This window comes from Artemia sp. Qi Xiang Cuo, chromosome 18, assembly GCF_049724085.1.
Source record: "Artemia sp. Qi Xiang Cuo chromosome 18, ASM4972408v1, whole genome shotgun sequence".
Classification (NCBI taxonomy): domain Eukaryota; kingdom Metazoa; phylum Arthropoda; class Branchiopoda; order Anostraca; family Artemiidae; genus Artemia; species Artemia sp. Qi Xiang Cuo.
Genome location: NC_142811.1, coordinates 26,340,465 through 26,355,038, shown reverse-complemented (window position 1 = coordinate 26,355,038; position 14,574 = coordinate 26,340,465). Strand labels below are relative to the sequence as shown.

At 34.9% G+C, this 14,574-nt stretch overlaps 1 protein-coding gene across 2 annotated transcripts in view; it reads right to left on the bottom strand.

Annotated features, from left to right (window-relative positions):
• Nucleotides 1-10,765, bottom strand: part of LOC148941373 (uncharacterized) — a 116,076-nt gene extending 105,311 nt beyond the window's left edge. For both annotated transcript variants that reach the window (XM_089103782.1, XM_089103783.1), the window contains exons 1-2: nucleotides 10,668-10,765; nucleotides 2,686-2,858 (exon numbers count right to left, since the gene is read on the bottom strand). In XM_089103782.1, coding sequence (XP_088959908.1) covers nucleotides 2,686-2,845 — 160 coding nt within the window. In that variant the 5' untranslated portion in view covers nucleotides 2,846-2,858; nucleotides 10,668-10,765. The remainder of the gene's footprint in view (nucleotides 1-2,685; nucleotides 2,859-10,667) is intronic.
• Between the last annotated feature and the right edge of the window lie 3,809 nt (nucleotides 10,766-14,574).

Genomic DNA, 14,574 nt, shown 5'->3' with positions numbered 1-14,574 from the left:
TTAAACGACAAAAGAAGATTGCACCACAACAATACGCCATTTTTCTGTCATTTTATGCTGTAAAAATAAAATTTTCCAATCCAAACTCTAAGATAGCCAATTGAATTGTAACGGTATACACCCTTTAATTTGAGGTTCACAGTTGACCATCTTAAAAATGTATGAAAATCGCATTTGAGCATTAGTGTTGTAAAAATTGATGCGTCTCCTTGTTTTTCCCAGAGGTGACTGCTAATCAGAGGTCAAGATAATCGTGAGGGAGATCTTTCGAATAAAGAATTAACATTTCTAGCCCTTTTTCGCGTCACGAAAGATTCCACGCCACCACAAAGTGCCATTTTCTACCACAAAACAGCAATTTTGGCTACAAACGGCCACAATACCAGTGAGTGAAAAATCTGAGATGGTGGTTAATCGACTGAAAACTAGTCAAAAGACGAACATAACACCCACCCTTTCCTGAGATACCCCCTCCCAGAAATCTCAAGCTTCTATTAGGATTTTCCCATGCTTTGAAATCTTATGCATGCTTCAGACAATACTCCTGAGCTCATGCTTCAGTTTTCTTAAGTGTAGTTATCCACCTCTTCCCTCTTCAAAGGGCATTGAAAATTAAGTGAAGTTGGTAATTAACTTAATTGACAATTAAGTGAAGCGTATTTTTTAAAACACGTATTTTTTAAAATAAAAGCAACTCTTGAAGGGTGTTGCATAAGATTGTACATGTTCATAAAAAGATAAACAAGCGCTAAAAAATCCCTTTGACTCGCAGTTCAATGCTCTACCTAAACATAACAATTATTTTTTATCAGAATATCATTAGATGTCAGAAAAAACTGTTCTCTGGCGAAATGAATGAAAACATTAAATCTTCTAAACAAATCCCTACGTAAAAGTGCCCAGGATAAACGAATCACTTTCCTGAAAAACTTTTTTTTAGTAATCTATACAAAGCACTTGAGTTAGGTGATTGAAACTTTCAGAGTGCGTTCAGATCTTGGTCTTTGGCTAACCATGATTAAACTATGGTCTTGGCTTCTTAGGGCATTTGAAAAAGGCTCCACTTAAGTTCCTCTGACAGTTTTGGAACTAAATAATTTTAAGCATTGGAATTTTTTATTTATCTTGTTTCTACTTCAACTACAGTAGTTCAGGGTAAGACTTCCAGAAATTGGAATTTAAGCTAATTCCAGAAATTTTCTTCCGCCTGGTTCACTATTTTCTTTAAAAATAAAAAAAATTGTCTGAAAAGTCGTTGTTTAAATAAGGGTCAGATAATGGACGTTGGGGTCTGAAAAATTTTAATTGTTTTTCGCTGTTTTCAAAACTGTGCCCATTTTTGGCTAATTTCTCTAATTCCCCCCCCCCCTCCCAGCCTATGTGTATGTGGCTTTTAAAGGACTTGTTTTGTAGGTTTAAACAGCAAAATTATACTTTTTCAAGAACTGAAAAACTTGATTTCCATGAAGGTATGTGTAGGGAAACTAGGAACGCAAACATACGCAGCTCCTTTTTGTAAGTTTTCCTGATACCTATACAATAAGCAAGAGAAACTTGTAAGTTAAAAAAAAAGTGTTAGCCTACTGAAGGACGATATTTCACAAATTGGCAAAATTATTTTCTGCAATCTGGCAAAGATAATGGTGATAATGTACACCTGGGACTTATTTATGTGACAAAGTTACACAAATTTTATGGAAAAGTTTAAGAGTTCTTAAACTTTTAAGAACTTTTTAAGAACATTTACTTGATTCCCAAAAACTCATGTACTGTTGTTAGCTTCCTCGCCAAGTCAGACAAATACCTTTCTTTAAGGTTTATTTTGTATATTTAAGAAAACTAAAAAAGTATAAAATTAACTTTAAAAATAATTTTTTTTCTAATGGAAGTAAAGAGTACAATCGAAACTTAAAACGAGCAAGTGTTTTTTTTCCCAGTTAACACAACATACATCAGCAAAACTAGCTCAAATAAACTAACTCATGATATCTTCTTGTATTTCTAGAACTCTGAAAAACTGAGGGCCTTACTTATTGAGAATTTAAATTCTATAACAAAAGTTACAATATCATGGCTGGTCAAAGACTAGTGGGAGACCTACAAATTAGTCTTTTATATTCTGTAAACTACTCAAGGACTTTTCACCTCTTAATAGAATAACCTATTTCTTTGGGTGGGTTTTGTGCTTTCATTTAAGTGCTAGATCTCCAGAATTCTACAAGTATAAACAGGGGAAGAGGAAAACATATTTTTTCTCCAGTTCTAACAAAAGGGTACAAGCTATGTTTTTTTTTGTAAATCCACTTAAGGGTTTGCAACTTTACCAAATCAATCTGAGTAAGAAGCCACAGGCACTTTCACAAATCTACTACTTTAAATCAGACAAAGAGGGTTTCATAGATAAATCCAAATAGCTCATACCTCCTCCGGGGAGGAGGTAATTCAGAATTACGTAAAAAAAACAAGATCTTCTGGACCACGAGTGGGCCCACCTTCTCAAATAGTTATGTCATTATGTAGTTTGTTCTGTTTGTATTTGTTTTTCTTGTCAGTTTTGCTTTTTCTTTCTTTTCTTGTTTATGCTGTTTTTTTTTTCTGTTGATTGTAAGACGGGTTATTAATAAAATTCATTCATTCATAATACTAAACCAATGATTATAAATTCGCCAAGGGCAAGTAAATTACCTCGTCGTGGATACTGGACTTTAGTTATTTGAAACGATGACGATTTTTTCCGATGAGGTCCTCCAGAAACAGGACTTGGGGGAAGGGGCGGCGGTGCTGTTGGAGGATTTGAACTTTTATCATCATGTCTGTCATTGCCTTTAGCAGGATTTCCATTCATATTTCGATTCAATCTAAAAAAAAAAGGAAAAAATTGATGCATTACAAATCTTTGAAAAGTGAAGAACTTGACCAACTAAAACTAGCCCAGCTTTACTTGAAACTATTAAATAACTAGACCTATCTTTTGCTTTTCTCTTTTTTTAGTATAATCATTGAAAGCACCTGCATTAAAGGCATACAAAGTCATTCTAACAAAACTTTTTTAAAGCCACAAACAACACTGTTCTTCCTCGACAAGGATGAAAGGGTTAAATGCAAAATTCCATATTCTGATTTTTAGACAATTCACAAAAATTTAAATCACAAGAAATGTATGAAGGTAATGGTTCTCAGAAAGTGTGCTGCAGAATACAATTTTGCCATTAAATCTTCTCCAGTATGATCCAAAATCTGAAGCAATGTATTAAAAACACTTAAAATACAACGAACTTGCTCTATATACAGAACAAAGTAGTTCACATCATTTGTTTAAGTTTAGTCATCATTTGTCAATGACTATTTTGTGCAGCAGCAGAACAAAAGTCTGCAGTTATATGCTGTTGATGGCTTACTTCTTCTTATATAGGGAGGTATTACAGCAATTAGTCTCTATTGACTGGTATGAAATATCCAGTTTCAGTTTCAGTTTATTTATATTTAAAAACAAAATACATAACTTATATAACATGATATTCTTTTTAAGGATGAAAATTATTTCCCGAAGGATGGTTTGCATCAATTTAAAGGGGGGCATGATTATTAATCATGTCCCCCTTTTTACTCATATCTCTGCACCCTGACAATACTGTTGTAAAACACTGGATTCTACTCAAGCAAGTGGACTTTCAGATAAGATGCTACTTTTAGATGAGATCTTCTTTAAAGGATGTTCAGCTTTAAATCACTGGAAACTACACACGCACCACCATGGAATGGTGGAGAAGATAGAATTACAAATTGATAGACTTTTCCTTTGCACCTTTAAGCATCTCTTATATTGCTCTTCCAAGGAGGATTTATGTGTGAGATATCTATGGAATAGTTAGTTAGTGAATCTGCAGTTTCATTTTCAGTAGATTCCCTTGTGGCTGGGGATGTGCTAGACCTTGAGCACACTATCAGTACTCATCAAATTGCAAACTAGTATAAACAGTACTTATATTTGTATAGGGGACAGAGAAATAGTTTGTGCTCAGCTGGATATGGCTGGCTGGGATTCAGTCACAATAACTATATGCTTAGATATCAGGCAATAATTAACCAGCACTTCTAAATACCTTTCTATTGCTTCGAGCTCTATAAAGAGGATAGAGAAAGATCAGGGCAGAGATGCGGTTATATTAAGGTTTAAAGTGGGAATACAAGAAGCAGCATCTGTACCATGTTCTCTACTTGGTCCATCAGATTACACTTCAAGACAGGTCAACAAAATTGTTACAATTTCTTCTAAATTTAAATTTTTTATACTTCCTCATTTGATTGATGTAGATAGCCTTGTAGAAGGAGGTCCAGGAACCAATATAGGGGACTCATCTCCCAAGGCAGTGCATCTACAAAAGAGTAACCATTATAGTAGCTGATTTTTGTTTTACTTTCAAGATATTGAAAGGAAACTGGCTCAAGCAGCACCAACACAAACAGGTATAAAACAGCTTTCAAATATGTGTTAAAAAATAATGAGACACTTTATAACTTGGTTAAGTTTCTTACTATTGGAAAGGGTGAAAATAGCAACATGAGCTCATTTTTAACTTGAAGTCCTTTCTGTAGCATTTGAATCCAGGCAAAGCTACTCTTGAAAACAATTAAGTTTCTCTCCTGGAGCCAGACAACATTTATACTATTACAATATACATAATCAGATAGTTACTGCAATTTATCAGAACCGAGAGATATGCAATTCCATGGTAAGATTTTCAATGGCAGAAGTGATGTGTCAATAATAGGTTTCCTGGTAATGGCTGAGATTTGAGGGCATCTCCATTTCTGGTGTTGAAAAGTCAGCTTTTTAGTAAGATCTTAGCATATGCTTATGCTCAGTTCTAAAGGGGTTATATTGTAAAACAAGATGGACTGAGACTAAGTAGCTTCCCTGATTTTCAATTAAGGTTTGCAATTTGATCACTAAATTTGCAGTATGAAGTCTTAGTAGTAACTGGGTGACAGTTCACTCCTTCTAGAAAATGGCAAACTAGTTGTTATTGCCATAAAAAAAGAATGTTTTGCTTTTCTCTAATAAACCTTGAAGACTATTTATATTTCCCAGCCTATCCACTCCATAACTGGTGCAAAGTCTCATTTTTGATGGTATACATCAATCATGATTCCCTCCTAAAACTGCCCCATAATACAATATAAAAGCTTGACTTTAGAGAGCCATTTAAGATCAATTGAAAGCTAATACTCATATCTTTCTACATGATTTCTATAAATTAATCAGGAATTCTACAATTGTATTCTATAACATCATTGCAAAATGCCTTATAGCCCCATAAAACGATTCTAGTGTCATTTTTGGAGTGTAAAGGCTTGAGACAATAAAAAGTCTATAACTGAAATCTTCATGATAAAAAAAAACCACTTAAACTGGTGTTTAAAATCCCCCTCTTTACAACTTCCCTTCCTAGTCCTATTTTGCGAGTGGAAATTAAAAAGAATTTTGAAAAAACTACAAAGTGAAAACTTTGTTGCTTGCCTCTGGACATTTTTGATAAGCCTAACATCTTACTGGTAAGAAGGACCAGCCAGGCAGATGCCAAAATCAAGATGGGGCTTAACAAGAGCCTTAAAAAGTTTTATGAATATTGGTGCCTCTTGGCTATTGATGATCCTTTTAATAGCACAAGTGGAGTTTGCTTGAGTGACAACCAGAGACTCATTTCATCGGGGGGGGGGGGATCTTTGTAAATTTTTACGAAATTGCTACCTGATTTATACTGAATTTTCTGCAGAAATCAAGAATTTTGCTAAATTTCGGCTAAAATTTTTGCCTTTGGCGAAAATTTTACCAAATGCCAAAAAGGTTGGAGGGGCAGCACGCCCCCCCCCTCGGGACGGCCCTGGTGACAACATGCTGGACATGGCTGTAGAGCCTCAATCCCCAGATCAATGATCACACCAAGACCCCTTTCTTCTTCTCATTTCACTAGATGGTCCCTTATATTAGTGATTGGGTTTAAAATTGAATAGATAGCCATTGGGTTATTAGGTCCTAGGCAAAAAATACACCATTTGCTTGTATTGAATTGGAGAAGCCAGTTGTGAGTCCAATTCTGAAGCCTGTCTAGATTGTGATGGATATTATGTGGGTTGGCATTATCAGCAAACAAATGCATATTGTTATCCACATGATTGGAAATAGCATTGATATACATCAGAAAAAGTATTGGGCCTAATACAGTTCCCTTCAGTACCCCAATCATTACTATGGCCTCATCAGTGTAGATTGGCTGGCCACCTGTCTCAAATAAACAGACTTTCTGCTTGCAGTTAGTGAGGAAATTCATCAGCCAGGCTACCATGGATGAGCTGATACCAGCAGCAAACAATTTCAAGCACAGTCAACTATGGGGCACTTTGTTAAAGGCCTTAGCAAAGTCTAGCAGCAGTAGGTCAACTGGATGTCCTTGGTCAATCAGGTTTGTAATTATCTCATATGGTTCCAACAAGTTTGTTTTGATTAATTTTTCTGACTGGAATCCTTGCTGCTTGGGTTACAAGATTTTCTTTGTGGTTAAATGTTTGAGAAATGAATCATTAACTGTGCGTTCAATCATCTTAACTATAACTGAGGTTAGGCTGATGGGTCAATAATTCTCATGCTTGGTGCAGTCACCTTTTTTGAAAACCAGAGTTATGTTAGCTACTTTCGAGTCTGCTGGGAGCTCTCTAGTGGTAAGTGATGTCTGGAAGATTCTTGTGAGGGGATCTGTTATCCCACTTCTGAAATTTCTTTTACTAGCCTGGGATGTGTATTATCAGGTCCTAGTGACTTGTTAGCATTCAACTTTTTTAAATGTTTAAGGACCACTGTAGATGATACAGTGATGCTCTTCATTGGGGCACTTATATTACAGTTCAGTGGAGAAGGTAAAGGGCCATCAGGCTCAGTGGTGAATACTGAGACAAATTACTGGATCAGTAAATAAGCAAGTTTATTAGTCCCTGTAACTTCTCCATCTTTGTCAGTTATTAGTTTTTTTTTGTACTTTGTCTACTATGGTCTTGCCTAGAGACATACTGCCAAAACATTTTTGGGTTAGCCTTGGCTTCATCAGCAGGTTTAGATTCAAAATTCATATACAAGGCCCATGTCAAGTTTTTAAATTTGTTCTGGCTATTGCAATACTTCTCTCTGTAATAAGGTGATTGGTGTTGTTTGTATTTCTTCCAATATCTGCTTTTACTGTTGCTTTCTCTCTTAATCTCTCTTGTTATTACCAAGAGTGTTTTTGGTTTGAGGATAAGTTTACTTGAAGTGTATTGGTTTGCTTTATTTACTATTAATTCTTTGAAGTGCTGCAATTGCTGTTCTAGAGAACAGATAAGACGTCATCCCATGCAATGCTGCCAAGATCCATTAAAATCTTCTCATAATAAATGAAGGTCTTCTTGATGTAGTGATTTGTTGTTCTGATATGTATGACAACATGGTCACTCTTCCTGACTAGGGGCATGTATGAATTGGACAGAAAACTTCTGGTCTCCAAAGAAATATCAATTTGAGAAGACTTGGTTGCTGGTTGACAATTTGGCAGAGAAGAAACATCATGAACAATGTCAATGATTGGTGCTCATAGAACCAGAAGAGACTTAGGGAAATTGGTCTTTCCAGGTTATGTTAGGCAGGTTGAAGTCACCTGTAATTAGTAGTCCCCATGGTGGGTGTCTATAATCTTGCAGATGAGCTCTGCTAGTTTCCTGTATGTTTCCTCTGGTGATAGTGCAGGTGGACTTCTGTATAAACTGTCAAGTCTGACAGGAGGGTGGCTTTTATTCTCAGTAACTGAAATATCTGAAGAAAAGAATGATGTATGGCAAAATGTAAGGAAAATATATAATTTGGGATACATATTTGCACATGGAGGGGGGGGGGGTAAAGTGAAGTATTTTTAGGACTGATATAAGTGTTTTTGAATTTTTGAAGTTGTTTTCAAAATTTAATAGTGTTTCCTTCTGAATAGACCTAAAAGTGAACTAGTATTATTAGTTTAAGCCTAGAATTAGGGTTGTGTAGAAGGAAACATGATAAGGAAACAAATTTTACTTGGTACTCTACAGAATAATTGAAGTTAACACATTTTGTCTACATTTCCACTGTTTTTTTACTCTAACCTCCTTAATATACAAATATATAGCCCAAATTACATATTTCTGATGCATTACTTTAGTGTCAACAAGTCTAAGCAAAAATTGAATCAATGCTGATGGGACACCACCAGATGGCATATATATATATATATATATATATATATATATATATATATATATATATATATATATATATATATATATATATATGATTAGCCAACAAGTTGGCTATTACATCTCATTTATACACTTCAGCATGCATTAGCCAACTTGTTAGCTAATTCTACATGTGTATTAAAAATTTTAATGATAGCTGACTAGTTGGCTATTTTAAACTAAAGGTCATGTATGCCTGGGATATTAATAGCCTACTAGTTAGCTAATTTAATAATTTAAAGCCTATATAATTTTATCATTAGCTGACTAGGTGGCTAATTTAGGCTGAAATGTATATATACATGAGGTCAAATAGCCAACTGGTTTGCAAATTTAATAATTCCTATATATATAATTTCCTTAAGTTTAGCCACCTAGTCAGCAAAAAAAAAATCTCTATATAAAATGATTGGCTAAGGATTTTTTTCTCTATATATAAACTTTACTATTTTATGTTAGCTGTATGGTGGATATCCAATGCTGACAAAATCAAGAAGCAGAAAACACATGGGAAATATAAAATTTGAGCTATATATTAGCATATAGGGGGGGGGGGGTAAATTATAGTAGTGTTATGGTTGAAATGTGTTAACCACAACTATTATGCATGTAATGAAGTATGAATTAGGCCTACTGTTTGTAACACATGGGAAATAGGTCTATATATTTGCATAGTAGGGGGGATCAAGGTAAAGTGTAGTGGAATTGCAGTCAGAATGTGTTGATTATAATTATTATGCATAGCCTATTATTAAGTAAGAATTGTTTTCTTAACATGTTTCCTTCTTAACAGCCCTAATACTAGGCTTCTACCCCTGATTCTGAATTAGCACTATGTTTCCTTCAGTAGCAACCAGACATGGTAAATTTTTACACAACCATATTATTGACTTATGAATAAAGTATAGCCTACATACCACTTGATGCCTTTTTTATGCTCTTTCAAAATATATAACCATTTTTGTTGGAAATGAATTTTACCCCTGCCCCTATATATATAAATTCAGGGTATATATTTGCACATTAGGGGGGTGGGGGTAAATTTTATTTCTCATGTAAATGGGAGGTGAGTTTAAAATTTACCCGCACCCCCCTAATGTGCAAATATATACCCTGAATTGATATATATAGGGGTGGGGTTAAAATTCATTTCCAACAAAAATGATGGTCAATATCTACCAAATCATATTATTGAGTTAGGAATAAAGTGAATACACCATTTGATGCCTTTTTTTTATCCTGATTACAAATATAATAAGCATTTCTATAATAAATGTATTTCAGCCCCCCCCCCTATATAGGCTATACCTAACCTAACCCAACCTAACCTGGTAAATATCTACGAAATCATATTTTTTAGTTAGGAAAAAAGTGAATAAACCATTCGATGCCTTTTTTTAAGTTTATTACGAATATAATAAGCATTTATATAATAAATTAATTTCAGCCCCCCCCCCCCTATATAGGCTATACCTAACCCAACCTAACCTGGCCAATATATACAAAATCATATTATTGAGTTAGGACTAAAGTGAATACACCATTTGATGCCTTTTTTTATGCTGATTATAAATATAATAAGCATTTCTATCGGAAATGAATTTCAGCCCACCCTCTATATATGCCAATTCAGGGTTAGGTTAGGTATAGCCTATATAGGGGGGCTGGAATTCATTTCCGATAGAAATGCTTATTATATTTGTAATCAGCATAAAAAAGGCATCAAATGGTGTATTCACTTTAGTCCTAACTCAATAATATGATTTCTTATATATTCACCACCTAACCTAACCTAACTTAACCCTGAATTGGCATATATAGGGGGGGGGCTGAAATTCATTTCCAATAGAAATGATTATTATATTCGTAATCAGCATTAAAAAAGGCATCAAATGGTGTATTCACTTTATTCCTAACTCAATAATATGATTTGGTAGATATTGACCAAAATGATTAGCCTATCATATTTGGAACAAGCATAGGCTAAAAAAGGCATCAAGTGGTAGCCTATATGCACTTTATTCATAAGTCAATAATATGATTTGGTAAAAATTTACCCCAGACACTAATTATTTACCAATATAGCAGATTATCTATCATATCAATAGCCTACTACCTAGCCTAGGGCAAACAATTCCTTTCAAGAATCAAGATACACTTTAATCACATTAAAATCAGTTGAGGTAATGTAAGAAGTCAGCTCAAGTATGGATTCCCGAAAAATCTAAAAATTTCACGTGCATTGGTCAACAGCTTTCTTTAAATATTAAAGGAAGTTTGTCTAGAAAGCAATAGGCCTAGGCTAGCCTAGTTTACCAGCCCAAATAGTTATTTGAACTTTGACTTAGTATCAGTGAAGCGAATTTAACACAAACCTTTGAGCAGCTGTATAGAGTTTTGATTCAATTTCAGCTTAGGTAAGTTATAATTTCATATTTTGTGACTTCAGAATAATTCAAGCATTCAGTTCGACACTGCGATTCTTCTGTAAAGTGATAGATCTTCCACTTTACTAGCCGCCATCTAACAGGCATTATTTCTTGTGCTAGAGTGCATGGGAAACTAGCCTAGATATAGTTTCCCATGCTCTTTGGGTAGTACGACTAATGCCTCAAGAATCTTATAAGAAACTAAGATTTGACAAAAAAGAAATATATCAATAAGTTAGAGAAGTAGAAAAGAAATACTGGTAAATATCTACCAAATCATATTATTGAGTTAGGAATAAAGTGAATACACCATCCGATGCCTTTTTTTATGCTGATTAGGAATATAATAAGCATTTATGAAAATAATAAGCATTTCTATCGGAAATGAATTTCAGCCCCCCCCCCATATATACCTAACCCAACCTAACCTAAACCTAACCCTGAATTGGCAAATATAGGGGGGGGGGCTGTAATTAATTTCCGATATAAATGCTTATTATATTCATAATCAGAATAAAAAAAGGCATCGGATGGTGTTTTCACTTTATCCCTAACTCAATAATATGATTTGGTAGATATTTACCCAAATACTAAGTTAATGACCTTTCAAACTTCCATCAAGTGAATACACAGAAAGTTTTGAAGGGGGCATCAGGATTTTAGAAATGTTCAGGTGGGGCAGAGCCCGGAATCAGTTAGGAGCCACTTGTTTTAATCATTATTTTGATTATTTTTTATCTGTTAGTATTTTCCTCTTTGTACTTATAATAAAATTAGATGTGAGACTTAATGCACTTAAATCCAGTTTCAGGGAATAAATATGTCACTATCTTTCAAATGTACTTAAAAAGAGCATATCCTTTTCAAATATTTTTTATTTACATTTCTTTAAAATATTAAGCCAAATTAAATAAAAGCAGGTGTTTAAAATCAGCATCAAAATTTTAAATTCATATGAAACCGACGAGGCTTAATTAAAAACATTAGTCGGCAGTTAAATTTCAGTGCATGTCCACTTTCCACTTCCTTCAACTCCCGTGCTCATCATAGGAGACTAAATCTCGCAGTTCAATTACGCACTATTCCAATATCACCGTTCATCACGTCAATCATTTGCATGTGATTTTAAAATGATGTTTTAGCAAATTAAAAAAGTACACCCTTTAAATTGCCATTGTTCAAACCTTATACAGGGAAATTACAACCCCTCTCATTGAACAAAAGGAAAAATCCCTTTTAACACGGGCAGCAGTGATGTTTCATCTTATTTTTCCTCGTCGCTATTGAGACACTGGAACATCATAGAAAGCTGTGTAAGGACTTATAAAATCCAATTCTTATATCTTGTCGTTTTTTATGTATTAGACATAAAGTGCCACATGGTACACTAAAAGCGCAATTCGGGTGACATTTTTGGAATGGAAGGGCTTCTTCAGACACATGTGCATCATAGAAAGCTAATTACGGGCTAGTTTATAAACTGGTTTTTGTATCTAATTCCTCGTTATAAATTTGACTTAATAAAGCAATCATAAAGTGCTATATGGCACACAAAAAGTGCACTTTGGGTAATTTTTTTATTAAAGAAAAATAAAATAACGAAAAATGTTTTTGTCCAATGAAAAAATTCGTCGGACAAATGTTCCCCAACTTTGTGGAAATTCTCCTCCATGGAGAATCCCCTTGGAAATTTTCCTTACTTTGAACTAGCAATAGTATTCTAAAGTTAACCTTACCTTAGACCTTAGATCCACCTGTGCCTCCAGAGGCACCCAGGGCATCAAGAAGGAACCGCCAATCTTTCCGCCGGTTTGCTGCTGCAAGTATTTCCTCCCACTGAGGTTGGATTGATGTGTGCAGGTTACGGAGATCTCTCTGGTACGTTCGACGCAGGGTGTTTCTGGGTCTGCCCCTGCGGCGTGGACCCGATGGCTGCCAATGGAGCGCTGCATTTGGTAGACGGAGATTGTCCATACATAGTACGTGGCCAAGGTATCTCCATTGGCGGACTCTTATGATATATGTCACAAGAGGCTGGCCAGTGTTGTCGCGGATGGATTGGTTTGTTATTCGCTGCTGCCAACTGAGGTTGAGAATTCTTCTAAGACATGTGTTTTCGAAAGCAAGTATTCTTGTCTCTTGTTCCTGGTTCAAGCGCCGGGTTTCGGCTGCGTAAAGCAGCACTGGCATAACATTGCTATTGAAGAGTCGTAACTTTAGCCGTATAGAGAAGCTTTGGGACCGCCATACTTTCCGTAATCCATTGAAGGCCCCATTGGCTTGGCCGATTCTTGTGAACACTTCTTTTGTGGTCGATCCGGTACTTTCTATTATGCTTCCCAAGTATTTGAAATGGACGACTTGCTCTATATGTTGGTCTCCGCAAGTGATGCTCAGGGGTGAATCTGTGGTAGCCATGCAGTTTGTTTTCTCATTATTTATTTTCAGGCCGACATGGCCACCTCTCTCCCTTCTAAAGTTAAAGTATTCGAAAAGAATGTGTGGTTTATTAATTTCTCGTGGAGCATTGTTTGATTAAAAATATCCAGAAAATCTGGGCAATTTTTGGCAGCATTGTGGTTGAAACCTTACATTAATTACAAAGTTTTTTTTTTGCGTAAATCAGGGTTTGGAGGTATACGTTTCCAGAAAAAGGGGCGGGGCACTTAATATTTTCTTATGCCTAAAATTACTTTCACCAAGCGAAGCCCTGTCTCCTAATGCTACATGTTAGAACTGAGAACAATAGATAAAGAGTATGGTTGGTACCATATAAATGTGAGCACAATAATTTCTAAATTGTGAGAAAAGTATACATATATTGTTTGAATCTACTTTATCATAGATGCAAGAGACATTTTGTAAAGCATACTGAGGTAGAAATAAATGTCCCACAATTAGCGCTGGCGTTACATGAAATGCGACTAATAACGGTAATAGTCCTCAGTACATTTATGTCATTTGTTTTTTTTTTGGAGCTGGTTAAAAGAAATACTTAGAAAAACTAAAATAGTGAGAAGTTTGCATGGTATTGTACATAGAGGCAGTTCTACATTTATGGGTTTGTATTTGAATCCAAAACGCAAGCATTATGACGTTATCTGCGCTTAATAGGCGTTTCCATTACAAATAAGAGAATATGGAACTATACTGCAATTTTGCTTTAAATATCGGAAGTAAAAAACAAACAATAAAATTATTCCTGGAGCCACCCCCCCCCCGACCTGCTAAGCTCTGAGACTAAACTACTACCGATTTGACCTATCTAGCTGCATTACGAATATTATTATAAAAATCATAAAGTCCTATTTTCTGTGTCGATAATTTCTTTTTAATGTTTTTCAATGGAAAAATTTCTTATTTTCAATCATTTATTGTTTTTCAGTGACTCCATTTTTTCCCTATGTGCTGAAGTATTCGTATCCGTTTTTGAAAGTTTTAAAACAAGGAAATCTTATCTTGAACTGATAGATTTTAGTAAGTAAAACACCCTTAGCTATCAGGGGATCCAAATTAAACTGAGCCAACGTGGGGAAACAGGAAGTATGGTGTTTTTTTGCGGTTTCGATGGTGGTACATTTGTATAAATATTAACGTGGAACATTTTAGGAAGAGCAATTGACCACTTTATTCGCGTTTTTTATATTAAGAACGAGGATGGATTATTTAAAAAAAATATCTGTATTTAAAGTAACAATTTTAAATAACAGTTTTTAAGTTAGTTACTAATTTTTTCTCAAAATTATCATGGGCGAGTAGTATCCCTTTAAGGCTTCCTGATGTCTTGTCACTTTTTGACTGATTAGTTTCGATTTAATATACCATAAAATACTGATATCCTCCCAGGGCTATA